The sequence below is a fragment of the Protopterus annectens genome, chromosome 3.part0 (genome assembly GCF_019279795.1).
Source record: "Protopterus annectens isolate FY-2018-M chromosome 3.part0, PAN1.0, whole genome shotgun sequence".
NCBI lineage: Eukaryota > Metazoa > Chordata > Ceratodontiformes > Protopteridae > Protopterus > Protopterus annectens.
Genome location: NC_056731.1, coordinates 1,816,010,995 through 1,816,029,922, shown reverse-complemented (window position 1 = coordinate 1,816,029,922; position 18,928 = coordinate 1,816,010,995). Strand labels below are relative to the sequence as shown.

General features: G+C 42.6%; 1 protein-coding gene across 4 annotated transcripts in view; it reads left to right on the top strand.

The window, feature by feature from the left end:
- The window catches only part of ALS2CL (ALS2 C-terminal like), a 2,758,770-nt gene that overhangs the window by 685,935 nt on the left and 2,053,907 nt on the right, over window positions 1-18,928 (top strand). For all 4 annotated transcript variants that reach the window (XM_044065874.1, XM_044065873.1, XM_044065871.1 and 1 more), the window contains one exon: window positions 17,831-17,959. In XM_044065874.1, the coding sequence (XP_043921809.1) occupies window positions 17,831-17,959 (129 nt within the window). The remainder of the gene's footprint in view (window positions 1-17,830; window positions 17,960-18,928) is intronic.

Below are 18,928 nucleotides of genomic sequence, written 5' to 3'. Positions count from 1 at the left end.
TGTGACCTCAAATTTTTGTCATGGAAGACTATCTTTTTCGTAACTATCACTTCTGCCCGCAGAGTGTCAGAGCTTCAAGTCTTGCCATTAAGCCTCCTTATTTGATTTTCCATGCTGACAGAGTCTCACTTTGAACTAACCCCTCTTTTTTGCCAGTTTTCTTCCCCAACCACTTCAACAATTTAGAATATATGCTGCACAAACTTTTTGTTCATAGACAGCTCAGATTTTACTTGGATAGAACAAAAGATTTTAGAAAATCTGAACAACATTTCGTTTCTTTCTCAGACTCCAGAAAAGGTATGCCACTGGCTAAAACAACTCTGTCAAAGTGGTTATCTGATAGCTGCTAATATGCTCTTATAACATAAAATTAAGGCTCACTCCACCAGAGCAGTGTCTCCATCTTCTGCCTTTTCTGCCAGACTTCCTATAGATAACATTTGTGCAGCAGCCACTTGGTCAAGGCCTCACACCGTTATCACTCATTACAAAGTTGATAGGGCCTCCTTTGAGTCTACTGTCCTGAAGAACATATTCCCGTGAGCCACCCGAGATAGATGGTGCTTGGGACGCTACCCATCTGTAAGAATAAACGTCGAGATAGAACAACTTCACATAAAAAAGTTATGTACTTACCATAATGTTCCATGTGAGTTGTTTCATCTCGTCTTCATTCTTACTTCCCACCCTCCTACCTCCGCCAGGGTTTTTTTGAAGACCGAGATGCTGGATTCTTCCTGGTTGCTCAACCCTTCTTTAGCTTTCTCTTAAGGGGTGATAGAATGACATATGGTATTATATGCAGCAAACAAGATCTGAGGTAACTCTAGGTGCATCATGGGATAGGGACTTGGCCTCAAGCAATCTGAAGACCTCGAGCTTTGTAGTAGGCCGACTCGGAGCCGAGGATCAGCTCTGAACCCATCTGTAAGAATGAAGGCGAGATGAACAACTCACATGGAATGTGTTATGGTAAGTACATAACTTCTTTTTATGTTTGGTGGAACAATTACCCATTAATTCACCACTTAAATGGGACCTCGTTTAATGTGAAAATGGTTATTATAGATCTAGGTACCACCATTAACAGTGAACTATCATTCAGTCATCCTGTATCAGTATAATTAGCAAATCCTTCTACCTTGTTCATTTAATTTCCAAGATCATAGAATGCAGTGCACCATTTGGAATGCACCACTCCAAACACCTTACACAGCTAAAAAAACAGCATTATCAAACTAAAAAAATTCAAAGGATAAAGTTCCCTTAGCTAACAGTAAACAATGAAAATCCTCTCATTTCTTGTGTCTTGTACCATATTCTACATGATTATCTTTTGTCTTACCTTCTGAGCTATAAAAGATCTTCCCCACTAGACCTCCATACACCTCAGAAATACTGATAATACTAAAACACTCACTTCAAAGACCGCAGCTTTAATTATGACATTAACACCACTTGAAAGGAAAGGTTTCTTACCCAAAACCGACTCTGTCACTACATGTAGAACAAGTTCCCTGCATATCAAACAATGTAATGCATTGGCTTCCTTCAAGTTTTGCATTGATAATTGGAATCGGTTCCTGCAAATGTTCTCGTGGGGTAAACAGTATGGCCTCTTACTGACCCACCCATTAAAAACTTTGGGTTATATAGCTAGCCAGTATATAGTCACTCAGCCACTAGCCTAATAGGAAGCTATGAAGTTAAACAAGTAAATAGACATATTTTCTGCTTGGGATGTTTCATAAGGGTTAGTCTCCTTTACAGACTCATTACCTACCTTCTTTGAGTGTCTTTTCCAGATTTTCATTGCAGAACTGATTTACTGTTCTATTAAAAGTTCATATTGCAGCCAGTTAAACTTCCATCAAGGCTGTAGCACTGCATCACTGGCATTTTTTAAAAGTTTACAAACCTTTCTTGAGGGATATTCCATATTCAACCACCTGTCAAGGATCCTGTCTGCTCTTGTGATTTGTATTTCACATTAGAAAAGTTAATCTTTCTCCTTTTGAACCTCTATGTAAGTAGAATGGAAATACATGTCTTGGAAGATGCTTAACCATTATTTCTGTCAGAAGGATTTCTGTAGTTCATGCATTCTGGGTAAAACCTTCCTGTATGTCCTTCCATAAGGCTACAGTGTCATTGTGAACTGGTTCTCCATTTATATCTGAGATAGAGAGTGAGACTAGCTATAATCAGACCGTTCATTTGCTTTTCTTTTTAGACTTTTCAAACATAGGTGGATAACTTTTACATTGCATAGATGTCCACAGACAGCTCAGAATTTATGCAAACAAAACCAAACCAGTCCGGAATGGTAATGAACTATGCCTTATTCTTACTGAATGTTTCAAATTCTGTTATGAAAACTATGGCAAGATCTTTAGAGTAACAGTAATGTGAGGTAGGTTCTCATGAACCACCCATAAGGCTAAGTGTGAGACTGTCTTGCTTGTTGATTAGGACAGACCTACTCATCCAGATCTAGTGATACGGGAAATAGATAGTGTTCATTTATTTTCTCCCACACTATGCACACATGTTCACCCTGTAAATCCTAGCTGACTGTCTGAATAACATGACAGAATCCCATACCAGAACTGTTGATATATAACAAAAGTGTGGGTTTGCCCCAATCCCTCCTAGTGTTTTTTGAAGGATGTTCTAAAGCTCTCTTGATTTTTTTTGTTTTTCTTTTTTAAACACTTTTATTAAAATATTACTTAAGATATAGACACACGTACATTTAATAGAAAATAACACAAACCATATAAACATTTTCCATTTGCATACACATTGCATGTTTTCTTTCTTTCCTTGTTCCATAGTCTTAGTGTCATAGAATCCCTCATGAAATTTGAAGATCTGATGCCTTTTTAGCCGTTTCTTAACTGGTGGGTCTCGGACCCGACATCGGATCCATCCTCAGCCACTTGACAGACTTTAGGCTCCTTAGCTTGAGGTCCTTCCATTACCCATAATTCTCTGATTACTCCTGAGGTATCTTGGATCTTGTTTGCCTCCTTAGCAATAAGATATGGTCAACGTTAGCTGGAGTAATTTGTTTGTGAGAGATTTGTTCTTTGGGTTAAGCACAATCTTTTATCACCATATTCTGTACCTTTTCTTCATTTAGGTGTATTCCTGTTGTATTTTCCCCTTATTTGAGAAAAAAAAAAAGCTAATTTTCAAACTCCATTAGTTTTGATGCTTGGGCCTTAAGCCCTATCTCTTTCTGTCACTATCCTCATGCTACATCTTCATTACCAATGCTGGTATTTTCTTTCCCATTCTTCTGCTTTCTTCACTGTTTAGTTGTTGTTACTTTTTCATAATTTTGTGTAATTTTAAGAACATCAGAAAAATCCACTGGTTTCAAAAAGTGCCCCGGTTATGGGCATAAGTTCCAAATTCTGATAGCCGTTCACTATGTGTGTACTATTTAGATCAAGGGCATCTCAGTATTTCTTGTAACATTTCTGCTACATTTAATAATAGGGCCTTGGTTGAAAGAATAAATTAATACTGAAAGGTCTACTTACATCTTCTGCTGCTTTGGAGTCTGGAGCACCATCTTCCTCTAAGAAATCATCAGGGGATAGAGCAGAGAGACCTAAGAAACTGAAGAGGTCTTCCTCCGACTGTCCTCCCCATCAACTACTTCTGGCCGGGCTCCACCTGAGAAGATATCTAAATTGTCATCTCTGACCTCGTCCAAGAGCTGGACTCTATCAAAACCAAAATTCAAACCTTTAGAGCCAACTAGATCCAGATCTGAGTCACTAAGGTTTTCTCCTGAACACGTCTTTGAGGCTTCATTCCCCCTTCCTGCAAGACGCATCTTGAACAGCTTCCCATCCACCATCTACGTTATCTTTCCTCAAGTCATTTAGGAGCCTATCAGGAGCAGATGTAGACAGGATGATGAGGAAATTTCTCAGAAACCAGATTCAGTTGGGTGTTTTACTGGTTCTGTCTTCCTTTGGACCCATGAGCCTTTCCACCACTCAGCCCCAGGCTTTTACTCCTACTCCAATCTGTCCAGTAGTTTCATAATTTTCGAAACAGATTTCCAAGTGTGTCTGTCAGATCCGAACACTTGCCTTTCTTTGACTCTGACACTTTCTCTCACCCAGACAGGTCTGACCTTGTCAGATCCAGAAGGATCCCAGAGCTGTAGTATCAGCATCAGATTTGGTGGGTTGGGATAGACTCTGATGGTTTTGGAGCCATGCCTCCCTCTCAGAATTTTGGGGCTGGACAGCTCGACTCCAGTCTTGGGGAGATCAGGTTCTAACCTTCACAGGCTTCGTCAGATTTAGTGGGGGCAAGACTGAGTTCCCCCATGACATTAGCGTTTGAGGTAGTGGAGAGAACTTTCTCCTCTGATGGAAAAGACACCCTTACCCCCTTTGGGTCCACCCTACACTCAACTGTCTACTGTGGGAAGATGGGTCTCTTCATCTTGCCCCATTGGCACAGCCAGTCAGGTCAAGCTTCGAGATTGTCCCCATTCAGGTCAATGCTTGCACTTCTGAGTCCTCTCTGGAATCTCTCACCAAAGAACCCTCTCATAAGCAGATGTGCAAGAGGAGGCACCTAGACTCTCCACAAGAGTCACTAACCAAATACATTGACTTTGCTGAAGGGGAAGGGTACCCCAGATCGCCCCTAGAGAATGCTTCATTCGACGAGATGTTTGAACTCCTGAAACAGAAGTAAGGTTGTTCTTCTGGCCTCCATTCCATTGAGAAATCAGTGTTCCTCGAGGCTTTCAAGGCCAGCTGAGTTATGACTTGAGTAGCCCTCCTGGCAGATGAGGTGGTAGACCTCATCTCCTGCTAGGCTTGGAAGGATCTAGATGTCACGGAGCTCATCGCTAAATGCCTAGACAGGTATCCTGTTGCACCTAAAGATAGGGCACTTTGGAGCAAGGTTCCCCCTGTGGTTGCTATGCTGGTTGCAGTGGCCAATAAGAAAGAACTAGTGAAACAGAGTTCTTCTGTCCGTCCTCCTACTCGGAAATCTAGGGTGTTGGACAGATTTGGAAAGCATGTCTATGCATCAGTGAACTTTGCCATCAGGTCTCTGAATTATTTGACACGTTACAAGATTTCAGAGGGAATTGTCAAACAATTCTCCAGTGCACCCTCAGGGTCCATTTTTGAAGAAGAGAAGAAAACAAGTTTCTTCTCAGCTGGCCACCTTGCAGTCCTTATCTGGTGCTTCCATGAGACTGATCTCTCGTGCCTCGGAGAGAGTTGCTAGAGCGTCGGGTTCAGGCTTGACCATTAGAAGGTATGCCTGGATGCAAGTCTGTGATTTTGCAGAACTCTTCAAGTCTTTATTCATCAATGCCCAATTTTGATGAATCCACTTTATTTGGCCCTAAGGTGAAAGAGACTTTCTCTCCCAGACCAAGCAAGATGGGAAGACCTTTTCTGGAGACTCTCTCTCCCAAGCAAGATGAGAAGACCTTTTCTACTGTGGGAAACTATTTTTCTACTCCTTCACCTGAAACCACAAAGGGGGCAGTGTGGCTCAGAAAGTCAACAGGTTCTTCCCAAGACACCTATAGAGAAAAATCCCTTTGCAGCAGAGAGGAGAATGCCAATGGGGGAGACTGCCCTCAAGGCACTGGTGGTCAGCAACATCAGGGCTTCAGAGTGTCAATCTTGGACAAGTCCTGTCAGCGTTCCTGAAGGGTTAACTGACTGCTGCACTCTGGAGGCAAATGGGGGAAGCCTATCCCTGCACCCACAAGTCTGGATTGCCATTACCAAAGATTTCTGGATGCAGAATATTGTATCCAGAGGCTGTTGTATACCATATGTTCATCGTGTTTCACTGTTGCAGTCCTAACAAATGGGTTATCCAGCTCCCGGTAGCCCTCGATTGGCCAGAATACCAAAGGTAAGTAAAAATGATGTCAGCCACCGTCTGTTGTAAAGAACGTCAGGGTGTCAGATACAAAAGGAGGCAGCCAACGTCACTTCCTCAGTCTTCCTTGCCACGGAACCCGAAGCAGAAGCATTTCTTGCACAAGTGCCGGTCGGCAGTTTGCCTTTCTTGTTTCCGACTGCAAAGTTGAAGTCAACTACAGCTAAGTACCCCGTTGGGGATCCTCTTTTCTTGCCTTAACGAATGTCAGAAAAGGTTAACAATTGCCTTGCCTGTGGAAAGCAGATTCCCCATAGAGATTTTCATTCGTATTGTATTTGTTTAGGCCTTGTCCATGACATTCCTAATTGTGATCTCTGTGCTTCCTTTTAATCTGCGTACTATTCGTCATCGGGCTAAGCTTTTGGCTATACATTTTGGAGTTTGGCCTAAGTTTGTCGGTATGACGTCCGCTGGTCTTCAGGCTTCGGATATCCCTAAGAAACGTAAAGATAAGGACCGTGACAGGCTTCCGAAGGTCAAGTCCTTGGATGATAAGTTGGCCGTCAGTCATGCGGTAGCCAGTGAGCTGCCTTTGCAGCCCCTGCAGCCCGCATATTTTCAACCGCAGGCCTCGGCTGAGACCATTTCGGAGGCCGTCAGGCCTTCGGCTTCCTTTTTAGCTTCTGACCTTCTGCCTGTTGCCGCTTCAGCTGGATCCGCTAAGTTGACTCCGGTGTCCGAGGCCTCCGTTCTTCATTCAGACAGCAAGCTCATACAGATGACTTTGGCTGCAACCTCGGTGGTTGCCAGGCCTCAGTGGTTGCCAGGCCTCCTGAGTCCTTCAGACTTGCAGGTAAATCTTCCACTCGTAAGCCTGTGAAGAAACGGGCTCCAGTTTCCTCTCGTTCCCCTCATTCTCAAATGGTTAAAATGGCAGATGACCTTTTGACTCTTTTATAAGGGGTTCACAGCCTCCTCCTTCAAAAAGAGGTAGGGTTGTCCCTCCTGAGGCTTTGTCTTATTCAGGTTCTGATACTTCCAGCATTTCTGTTGATGAAGAGGAAATTTCTCAGGCTTTCTCTCCTTTTGAGGATTCAGACACAGAGGAGTCCATCCCTTCTGCTTCTCCTCCAGAAGATTTCTCTTTTGGTGATACTTTAAATACTCTCAGGGAGCATTTTAAATGGGAATGTCAGGATTATCCCCTTCCTAAGAAAAGGATTAGGGAGTTTTTGGATTTACATTAGCATAGGCCTTTGGCTATTCCACCTGTGTTGGAGGTGGTTGATGATGTTTTTCTGGAAAATTCCTTTACTCCAAATTTGGTTCTTCCTGCTCCCAGGAAATATGACAGGTACTACAGAGTCCCTGATTCTCATTTTTTTCTTTTTAGAAATTCGTTTGCTGATCCAGTGGGTATTTCTCAAGGTCCTAAAGGAGTTAAGGCCACTGTTACTAAACGTCCTGTTCCTTCTGACGGGGAACCTAGGCACTTACGTGGGGTAAAAAGGTTTATACCTCTGCCACTCTTGCTATTAGGTCTACTACTTGTCTTTTTCATATGCTGAAGTACCAGCAGCACACCTTGGAAGCTACTGAGTCTAGGATAGCAAGTGTGCCTCTGTTGGCAGATAATAAAAATATGCAGGATTTGCTGCATTCTGCCAGTCTTGTCAATAGACATTCATTACATTGTGGTTTTGATATTCTAGAAGCCTCCTGTAAGGCTACAGCTACTGGCTCTGTTGTTAGAAGGCATGCTTGGCTCAGGTAGCAGCCCCTTCATGAGCCTGTTAAGGCTAAGCTTTTAGATGTACCTTTGCATAAGGACAGTATTTTGGCAGCAAAGCAGAGGAAGTGCTCAAGAAGATGGAAGACAAGGTCAAGTGTATGCAGACAGTTAAAGACTTTCTGCAAGTTCAGCCTCCTCGCTTTAGCAGGAATTACCCTTCTAAGAGTTGGACTTCCCTGATACCACACCTTTCTAGTATCCAAAGGATTCCCGGACACTCCTCCAAACCAAAGGGCAGAAGTAGAAAAGCAAATTTTGTCTCTGTTACATCTGGGAGCAATGGAATCTGTTTCTGCTCAGCAGTTAGGCCATTGTTTCTATTCCAGACATTTCCTAGTTCCAAAAAAAAGGCACCTGCTGTACTATCCTAGATCTATCCATTCTGAACTCCTAGTAATTCCAAAGTTCAAAATGCTCATTCTACATCAGTTGCTACCAATGTTGGACAAGGACTTCTGGCTGGTAACTTTGGATCTCAAAGAAGCTTATCTGCACATCCCTATTAGAGAAAGCTGCAGGCAGTATCTTTGCTTCAGAGTGGGCAAGCAAAATTATCAATTCTCTGCGCTACCCTTTGGCTTATCTACTGCTCCCAGAGTTTTCACAAAGTGCCTGGCTCCAGTCATTGCTTTTTGCAGGCAGAAGAAAATTCAGATTTATCCATTCTTGGACGACTGTCTACTTCAACCAAATTCTCAGGAACAGCTGTTAAAGGATTGGAATTTGTAAAGACTCTTCCCTGGGTTGCACTCTCAACAAGGAAAAATCTAATATGGTACCAACCAAGGAGATAACATTCCTGGGAGCGAGTCTGAACACAGCCGCCCAGATGATATATCTCACCCAGGAGAAGCAGACAACTCGTTCAGTTTACTTCAAGGAATTGGCAAGCCATTCCAAGCTCCCTGCAAGCTCTGGGATTCATGGCATCTTGTATTCTCATTATTCCATATGCAAGACTGCATATGAGGAAATTGCAATGGTACCTCAAGAACCTTACGTGTCAGCACACGCAGGACCTGGATGTGATAATTCCTCTGCTTCCTTGTCTGCAGACAGAGTTTCTATGGTGGGCGACAGCATGTTTACAAAACAAGGGCATGCCTCCTGCCATTCAAGTTCTGACCACGGACTCATCAGACTACACCTGGGAAGCTCTCCTGGATGGCAGATGCATACAAGGACGTTGGGATGCCCAGCAGATGCACTTGCACATAAACCTGAAGGAATTGATAACAGTTCAACAGGCCTTACTGGCTTTCAAGCATCTTCTTTCTCCAGGAACTCTGTCAGAACGGACAACACCACAGTCATGTGGTACATCAACAAACAGGGAAGGACTCATTCTTACCCCCTGTGCAGGCAGAGCATGAATCTATGGTCCATAGCAGCATCATTGGGCCTTCATCTTCTAGCTCAGTTTCTTCCAGGGTGACTCAGTATTTTGGTAGACCAGTTGAGCAGACAGACCCTGGATCCTCACGAGTGGCAGCTGAACAGAACAGTCTTTTACAGCATCATTCAGCGTTGGGGCACTCCTCAGGTGGATCTTTTCTCCTCCCCAGACAACCACCTTCTACCACTTTTTTGCACCAGACAGCATCACTGCAAGTCCTGGAAAGTGGATGTTCTGTCTTTCCCTTGGATTCTACTTTGTTTATGCCTTCCCTCCTCTTCCTCTTCTTCCCAGAGTTTTGTTGAAGATCAGGGACGAAAGACCAAGGATCATTCTCAGTAGCTCCAGACTGCCCCAGGCAACATTGGTATCCACAGCTTCACAGTCTCTCCCAATTTCCTCCTTGGCATCTTCCTCTGAAACCAGATCTTTTGGTTCAGGAAGGGGAAAAAATTCTGCATCCACATCTTCAGTCTCTCCATTTGGCAGCATGGCTTATTGTATGAATCAATCTTCTTCTTCCCTTTCCCAGCAGGTGGTTGACATACTTCATGAGGCCAGGAGGCCTAGCACTAGGAAGTCCTACGCTGGAAAATGGGAAAGATTCTCTCCATTGGATGAAAGCTAGAGGGGAATCTTCTTCTCAGCCTACTCTTCCTCTGATCTTGGAATAATTGGCTGATTTGCTTCAAGGTGGACTTTTTTCCTCTATCAAGATCCATGCTTCAGCCATGTCTGTTCATTGTTCTTTTGAACAACCCATTTTCTTTCATCCCCTGACGAAAATGTTTCTCAGAGGTTTTGGAGATTTTGTTTTGGAGAAACTCACTATTCCTCCTTTTGAGCCAGCTGCCACTGCAGATTAAATTTTCTCTCTTGGAAAACGACCTTTCTCTTGGCTATAACTTCAGCAAGGAGGGTTTCAGAGCTGCAGGCTTTGATGGCTGTGAAGCCTTTTCTCATCTTCCATGCAGATCATGTCTCCCTGAGAACTAATCCCTCTTTTATGCCTAAGGTGGTTTCAAGCCTAACTCTTAATCAATCCATTCACCTTCCTACTTTCTTTCCTAATCCTCGGAATACAGGTGAAAGGATCTTGTATTCACTTGATGTACACAGACAGCTCAAGTTTTACCTGGACAGGACTAAGGACCTTCGGAAATCAGCTCAGCTATTGGTCAGTTTTGCTCCTGGAGTTCAGGGCAAAGCTGTTTCTAAGCAAACCATTTCTAAATGGATTGCACACTGCATTACTTTCTGTTATTCCTCAAGGGGTACGGACCCACTCTACAAGAGTAGCCTCCACTTCTGCAGCCTTTTTAAGGGGTGTCCCTACTAAAGACATTTTGGAGGCTGCCACATGGTCTTCTGTACACACTTTTACAAAGCATTATAATTTGCCTTTTTTTTTCTAGATCCAGGGCAGGGTTTGCCACTGCTGTTCTGCAGGGCATTCTCTCTCCAATCCTTGATTGTGTTTGTACCTCCTCCCTCTTCTCTGGGCTTTGGTAATCAACCCATTTGTTAGGACTGCAACAGTGAAACACGATGAACATAGTGCAGTTGTGTACACTTACATTAATGTAGATGTTCGAGTGTATTCACTGTTGCAGTCCTGGTTTTCCTCCCTCCTTCCTACGTTTCTCTTTTCCTAAGGTACAGGCTAAATTTGGTATTATTTGCCAAAATAGCTTTTGGTTTAAGCCTTGTTTTCTGGAGGCTTCTGACTGTTCTGGCAAGAAAGACTGAAGAAGTGATGTCGGCTGCCTCCTTTTGTATCTGACGCCCTGACGTCCTTTACAACAGACAGCGGCCGACATAATTTTTACTTATCTTTGGTATTGTGGCCGATCGAAGGCTACCGGGAGCCGGATAACCCATTTGTTAGGACTGCAACAGTGAATACACTCGAACATCTACATTTTTGGTAAGTGTACACAACTGCACTTTTCCCTTTTTCCATCAAAATGTAACAGAGAAATTCTCGACATCCCACCCAGTCAGAGGAATGCCGCAGCCAGCTATAGAAATAAAAAAGAAGCTGCTAGAAAAAAGAATTATCCAACATGTTCCACCAGACCAGCAATCATCCAGAACTTATTTGAGATTCTTTTTGGTGGCAAAAAAAAGAGAGAGACCTCAGACCAATTTTGGATCTCAGTCAGTTTGTGAAATACTCAAAGTTCTAGATGGTCATGGTTGAATCCATCTTGCCTATTTTTAAGGAAGGATGATTGGATGTGCTCTATAAATCTCCAGGATGTGTACCATCATATCAAGATACACGGGTACTCCAGGAGATACCTATGCTTTTGACTGGTAGCCAGCCAACACAAGGGCAGAGCACTGGCCTTTGGTCTCACCACAGCCCTTCAGGTGTTCAAGTTTATGGCAGTAGTTGCAGCTCACCTGAGACTATAAGGATTCCAGGTGTTTCCATATTTAGACTGGCTGCTATCTGCTTCCACCAAGCCTTTACTAATTCAAGCCAGAGATCACTTGCTGCATCTCTATTCCCAGCTGGACATCATCATAAACCATTCCAAGTTTCAACTTTGTCCATCGCAAATTCTGGAGTTCATTGGAGCCCATCTAAATACCTAATCACAGGTGTCAAGTTTACTGCAAACAAGATTTGGAGACCTTATGGAAACAGGCATTACATCCAGCTATGTTAGTTCTGCAGCTGTTAGGCTTGATGGCAGTCTCCATAGTTCTAGTTCCTTTAGTGCATTTTCACATGAGAACACTACAGTGGACCCTAACTGTACAGTGGTCAATAAGATATCAACCCTTGTTGACTCCCATTCACATCACAAATAATTGCAGACAACACCTAGCATGGCTGATTCATGCATAGGAAATTTGCCAGAGCTGCCCCTTCATACTTCTTTCCCCCAAGGCCACAGTAGCTACTGATGCCTCCCAGCTAGGGTGGGGGGCATTACTTGGAAGGACAGTCCAAGGCACATGGTGTCAGATGGAGACCAGTCTTCACATGAGTTCCTAGAAATGAGAGCCATCCTATATGCGTTGCAGGTGTTTCAAGATGTTCTCCCTCTAGAGATGTTACAATTTAGATGGACAATGTCTAAATAGTGTGGTACATCAGCAAACAAGGGGGAACCAGATTTTGCCCACTTTGCAGGTAGGCAGTGTAAGTTTAGCAATGGGCAAGCTTTTCTGACCACTTCCTCTTGGCAAGGCATATTTCAGGGAAAACCAACATGCTAGCAGACAAACTAAGGAGATTCATTTTACTCCCTCTGGTGTGGTCACTCAACCATTCAGTGGCAGACATGATCTTTTACCAGTGGGATCAACCATACTGCAATCTCTAGGCCTCTTCCCTCAACATCAAGTGTAATAGGTACTTTGTCCTGATCCCCCCCCCCCCCCCGAGGGGGAGTCACTGAGAGATGCTGTAGTTCACGATTGACCCTCTGGTCTATTATACACTTTTCTTCAGAAAGCTTACCAACAGAAGAGCAAGTTGATCTTGATTGTCCCATTCTTGCCTCTCCAAGTATGGTTCCCCTCCACATATTCTTCACCCTCATGAGTGTTGGATCCTCTTCCTGATCTTCTGTCTCATCCATCTGAGCTGCTTCAACAAAACATACTAACCCTGAAATTGACCACATGGTTCCTCCATTTCCAGTGATGGTTAGAAGTTCCATGCTTTCATCCCCTGTTTGCTGCATCCTTATGTCTTCCCAAAAAGCCCTCACTAGGAAACTTTATAAAAGTAAATGGAAAAGATTCTCTATTTGGACCCTTTAGAGACAGTTAGACTTGATTTTCAGCGAGGGAGCTATTCATCTGTCAAGGTGCAATTGGCTGCCATCTCAAATTTTCACCTAGGTATGGATCGTTCATCTTTAGCATCCTTAAAATTGTGCAACGCCTTTCTAAAGGGTACCTTGCTCTTTTGCCCTTCAGTTAAAGATTCTGTACTTCTGTGGGACATTACACAAAATTTTCAGGCCCTCACTCAGCCCTTCAAAGTCTCAGCAAAAACAGAGTTGAAATTTTGTTTTAGAAAACTCTCCTTCTAGTTGCCATACCTCAGCTAGACAGGTATCCGAACTCCAAACACTTTCTTCTCAACCACCTTATCTGATTTTTCACAAGGACAGGGTTTCATTTTGGTCCAACACTTCCTTTCTACCTAAGGTGGTGTCAGAAGTTGATCTAAACCAGTCAATTTATCTACTAACCTTCTTTCCAAAATTTTCAAACAAGGGAGAATACATGCTTCATCCACTAGCTGCTCATAGACAGCTCAGATTTTGCATCCACAGGACTAAAGTCTTGAGGAAATCGGCAGAACTGTTTGTATCCTTTTCTAAAGTCAAATTAGGCACTGCAGTGACAAAAGTGACTCTAGTCACTTGACTCACTGATTGCATTACCTTTATTTACAGGAACAAAGGCTTGTCATTACCTAAACATCCTGAAGCACACTCCACCAGGTCTATGGCCACATCATCTGCATTTTGGTCTAAAGCATCTATAGATGACATCTCTGCAGCTGCTACATGGTCCAATGCTTATATCTTTACAGCTCATTACAAGCTGGATACATTGTCAAGAAACAGAGCAGCTTTTGGCTCGGCAGTACTCTGGAATATCCTTCCTTGAGAGCCACCCAATATTACCGTAGCTGAGGACTCTGTCCCATCAGTTGAGGAACAGATGAAAGACACCTTCAGATATTCTAGTTATGTACTCATCATAATTCTCCATCTGCATTGTCTCTTTATCCTTCCTCAATTTTCAACCTACCATTCCCCCTTCCTTTTATGTCTGGACCCTGTATGACCCAAGAGATATTCCTGACTAGTTTCTGCTTTATGGGTTTCAGAACCTTCCTTTCCTATTTCCCACTTTTTCCCCTTCTGTGTTCCTTAACTCAGAAATAACTGTTGGCTGCTTTTTCCTTTTTGGTATTGTGATTAACTAAATTGAGGGCAAACTCGATCTGATGTACCTTAGAGTAGTTGGAGGATTATGGGTAAGGGAAGGAGCTCAAGTTACAGAGCTTAAAGGCAGTTGAGTGTCAAGAGTATGAATCCAAGTTCAGATCCGAGACCCTTCAGTTAAGAAAGGATGAAAACAGACAACACAGATGCAGTATTATGGTGAGTACATGACTATAATTTCCGCTATGTTATTGCCATAGAATTCATTCTGTGCTTTGCTTGCATGTAGCTGTTTGTGAGTTTAGTCCATGGATCTTTATATTCCTTTCCAACTAATAACACTTTTAAATATCATATTTTTCTTGTTTAAATGGAAAGGTCTCTAAAACAACATTACCGACATGAAATTAACGAATCAGGACAAAATAAGGGTCATGCTGCTGAATGGTAGGAACTTAAACCAAAAACTGCTCTCCCTGGAAGCACTTCTGTCACTAGAAGATGTAGATGTCTGTGCAGGAATAGAAACCTGGTTTATGGCTTCAGAGAGTACCCTGGCCCTGTAAGGCTACAATGCCTTCCACACCTTTAGACTGCAAAATGAGTGTGTGAAATCCAAAGGATGTGGTGTTTCAATCTATATTAGAGATAAATTCACCACACATCTAGATAGACTGGACAACTCCATGGAGTTACTGCAGGTCCAGGTTACATTGGGTAAGACCCCCATTCAAGTCGTAGCCAGTTTTAGATCCCCCTCCACGAGTCACAGCACCCACAAAGCCTACTTAACTAAGCTGAAAACAATCCATATTTTACCAAACACACTGGTTATGGGGGATTTCAATTATCCCACCATCAACTGGGAGACGTACTCTAGCCCAGACTCACTAGCACAAAAGTTCCTTGACTTTCTGAATTCAAATTCCCTGGAGCAAATTGTCCATACCCCAACAAGAGGGACAAACATTGTAGATGTGGTCCTCATCAACATGTCAAACAGGTGCACTGCTGCAACTGTTGGACCCTCATTAGTTAAAACTGACCACAAATCAGTCACTTTTGAACTGACACTTACACCAGAACTCACAAAGGGTGAAATCAGACTAAAAACTTCACCAAGGCAAGGTATACCCTCCTAGGTGAAGGTATAAATGCATTCCAAACCCCACCCTAAGCTGAAAGTGGCAACTACGCAGAAGTTTACACTAAAGCCCTGTACAGTCACTTGCATTAGTGTATAAACTTGACTGTACCACATAGAATCAAAGCCAGAATCCCAAGTAAAATCAAACTGGCATGGTGGACTTCTGGCATCAACAAACTCTACAATAAATGCAAAAGGTTGCTGTCCAAGAAAACTAAGGCAAGGACCCAACAATGAAAAACATCCTCCTCAGCCTGAACAGGCAAATAAGACAACTTGTCAATCTTCCAGGAGCTCCTTTGAGAGAAACCTAGCAAGTACTTCCAAGAATAACAATAAGGCCTTTTCCAGCTATGTACATAACCTAAAGGGTAGGTCCCAAGCATGTGCAGAACTGGTGGCCAACGGTATCACACACACTGACCCCACAGCGATACCGAATCTGCTAGTGAATAGGTATGGCGAAAATTTCACTCCCTTATCCTCTCCTAACTTGCAAGAAACACTCCCGCCTCCCCCACTTACAAATCTGATGATGACCTCAAAGCCCTGTCCAAGGCAAAGAACATGGCCTCTGTAGGACCAGATGATATCTCAGACTGTCCTTTAAACAGGCTAAAGCATGAAGCTAGCATTACCACTAAGTACCCTTTTCAGTCATAGCCTAAACACAGGCTTTGTTCCTGCAGAATGGAGAACAGCTACAGTTATTCCCCTCCAGAAAGGTGGCCTAGCAACAGATCCGGGGAATTTAAAGACCCATAAGTCTGACCAGCCTCATCTGTAAGGCCATGGAACGTATCATTATGGACCTCATAAATAGACATAGGTGAGCTCCAAACCCTGGAGCCTAACCAATTTGATTTTGTGAAGGGCAGATCCTGCCTGTTAAATCTGGTGGATTTCTTTGAAAATGTGACCAAGGCCATTGATGAGAGCAAATCTGTGCACACAGCATACCTCGACTTGGCAAAGGCTTTCAACACAATCCCACATTCAGGCATTATTGATAAACTTAGCAAACTAAATAAACCCCCCTTCATTGTAAGATGGACTGCCAACTGGCTCACAAACCAGACACACACTATCAAAGTGGGTGACACCACATCAGCCAGGAGACCTGTTACCATCAGGGTGCCACAGGGTTCAGTGCTGAGCCCCTTTCTGTTTAGTTTTGACCTGAAATTCTGAGAAGTATATACCAAAGGGTTGTGGCTGACCAAGTTTGCAGATGACTGCAAACTAGGTGCAATCATTGAATCCCCAAATGATGTCAGTATACTCCAGGATGGTCTCACTCAGACCAGCAATTGGTGTATTAGTCATGGTCTCAAACTGAAGGCAAAGAAATGCATCATCATTTCCTTCGGCACAAACAATATCCCTTCACACTATCAGATTAATAACAGTACCCTAAGTGCCCATGAAGTGGTAAGTGACCTGGGATCACAGATTGACCGCAACCTTAACTTTAACGACCAAGTGTCTACCATTGTAAGGAAAGCTTTACATGTAGCTCACTTGATTAGTAAAGGCATCGCCTCAAGAGCAAAAGAAGTTATAATCCCCCCCCCCCCATATGCAGTACTTATCTGGCCCATAATTAAGTATAACGCTCCATTTGGTACGCACCATACTAAGCAACTACAGCAGTTAGAGAGACCTCAGAGGTTTCTAACAAAGAATTTCAAGGGCCTCCAGCATGTACCTTACATGGACTGACCAAAATCCCTGTCACTATACTCCATATCTTATAGACTTCTTAGGGGAGACTTATGCCTGGCCTACAGAACAACCCAAGATCTAAACCTAATCCGTAAATCAAATGGGTCTAGGGTTACCCATTTCAAGGACTTAACTATGGCCTGTGACTTAAATAGGACATGCTGGAGGGACAGATTTATCTACCAGTGACTGCCACATCTTTGGAACAGGCGACCAATTTATGTGAAAAAGGTCACCTCTATGACTCTGTTCAAGAGGGACCTGGATGAGTGGATGGGGCACCGTAAATTCTTACCAGGGATAGTGCCCACAACTCTCCTGGACATGGGCAGTCATCACTAAATGCAATCTTGGGTATTGACTAATAACTCTAAGGTATTACATTGGGTTGAGACAGCTAAGGTTAAAATGACCTCCGGGTCTGTAGCGTAGTAATCTCCTATAATCCTACAATGCTACAATAGCTTAAGATAGTAGCTATACAATGATGGTAGCTCTGGCTACCATGGTATTCTTTTCAGCATCTGTTTTCCTTTCTTTCACTCTTTTTATATATCTAAATATCAAAAGTCTTTCTTGCAATGTTAGGCATTCCTGCTTTCTCATGTCTGCCTACCTCCTTTCCTCCTATGTCTTCTATTCTGCATACACCATTCAGAAGTACTTGCCAACTCTTTCAGATGGATTTTCTATGTACTCCAATATTTTAAGTATTGTTTTACATTTGATTAGGCTGTGCTCTGTATTTTTTTTCTTGACTTGGTGTCTTCATAAATGTGCTATTGACTCAGCATTTATAAAACAGCCTTGATAAAGATGCATTAAACACAGTCATCATGCACATAGTTAAATTATATGAGAATGATTGTCTTTAGGATAATAAATAATATGCAGTCTATGTTATTTGTGCTTGGAAATTCATTTATGTTTTTTTGTTTTTTTTTTTGCAGTGCTCAGAAAAGGGTCTTGTTGCAGATGCTCTTCAAAACTTTGTCGACCTACAACATTTTATTAACCAGGTTTTAGATGAAGCTTCTTTGACAAAGATCTTATGGAAATCACTGGGGCATAAAGCAAGGGTAAATCTACCTTTTTTGTCTCACAGCAGTTACAAGTCATCATATTCTGCAGCACATTCCATGAATAAATATAACTTGAGTGTTTGTCCTGACAACTGTTCATTCCAAGCAAAATGAACAGCGTATTTGCAAAATAATCATAAAATAAACAAGGAGCTTGTGACAGATCGGGCTGGCGTCACTGCCAACTGTTGTACTGCTTATGTATGTGAAGCCAAAGTGCTATGGTCCTTGGATCTATTCTACTGCCTCAGAGATGGTGCCTCAAGTTACTGCACTGGTACCTACCAGGTTAAAGTATATAAAAGTGCACAGAAATCTGATTTAATGACCAGTTCACCAAATACAACCTGGGCTTAAGAGCAGAAAAGAAAGTTGTACTTACTTTCTGGGTATGGGCTTTCAGTATTCATACCCAGACTAAGACTACACTACTTGGAGTAAAGGCTTTGTCTAGCATCCCTTTCCCCTTTCTCATCACTCTTTCTGAATGACTGTATCTTCCACTGTTATCCGTGACAGCTGCCTTTTAAGGAAATACTTTTTAAACACACAAACATACACACCTACACCCACACACAAAATTCCCATGGAAGGCTGGTAGAATTATGTAGTTTCACACAGCTTTGTTCTTGATGCAGTAGTATTACTGCAATTCTAGCTAAATATAAATTGTAAACAAAAGAATATTTTAGTATAGTACGTGTTTAAGTGGGTTTACTATCATATATCAGAATTGCACAACATCGAAAAATATTTGCACAAATGCATGTACTTGAAATTTTGTAATGCTGTACCTTATTTTCATGAATACATTTAAATGAACAGAGGAAGCTGTTCGAGCATGTGAGGTCAACATTTTGTGAATCTGGTGGTGTATTGAGGATTGCACACGTGGTGGTTGTGGGCTGTGTAAGCATTTGAAGATAATATGGAAAATACAGAAAATAACGAATGTTGACCTTTGTG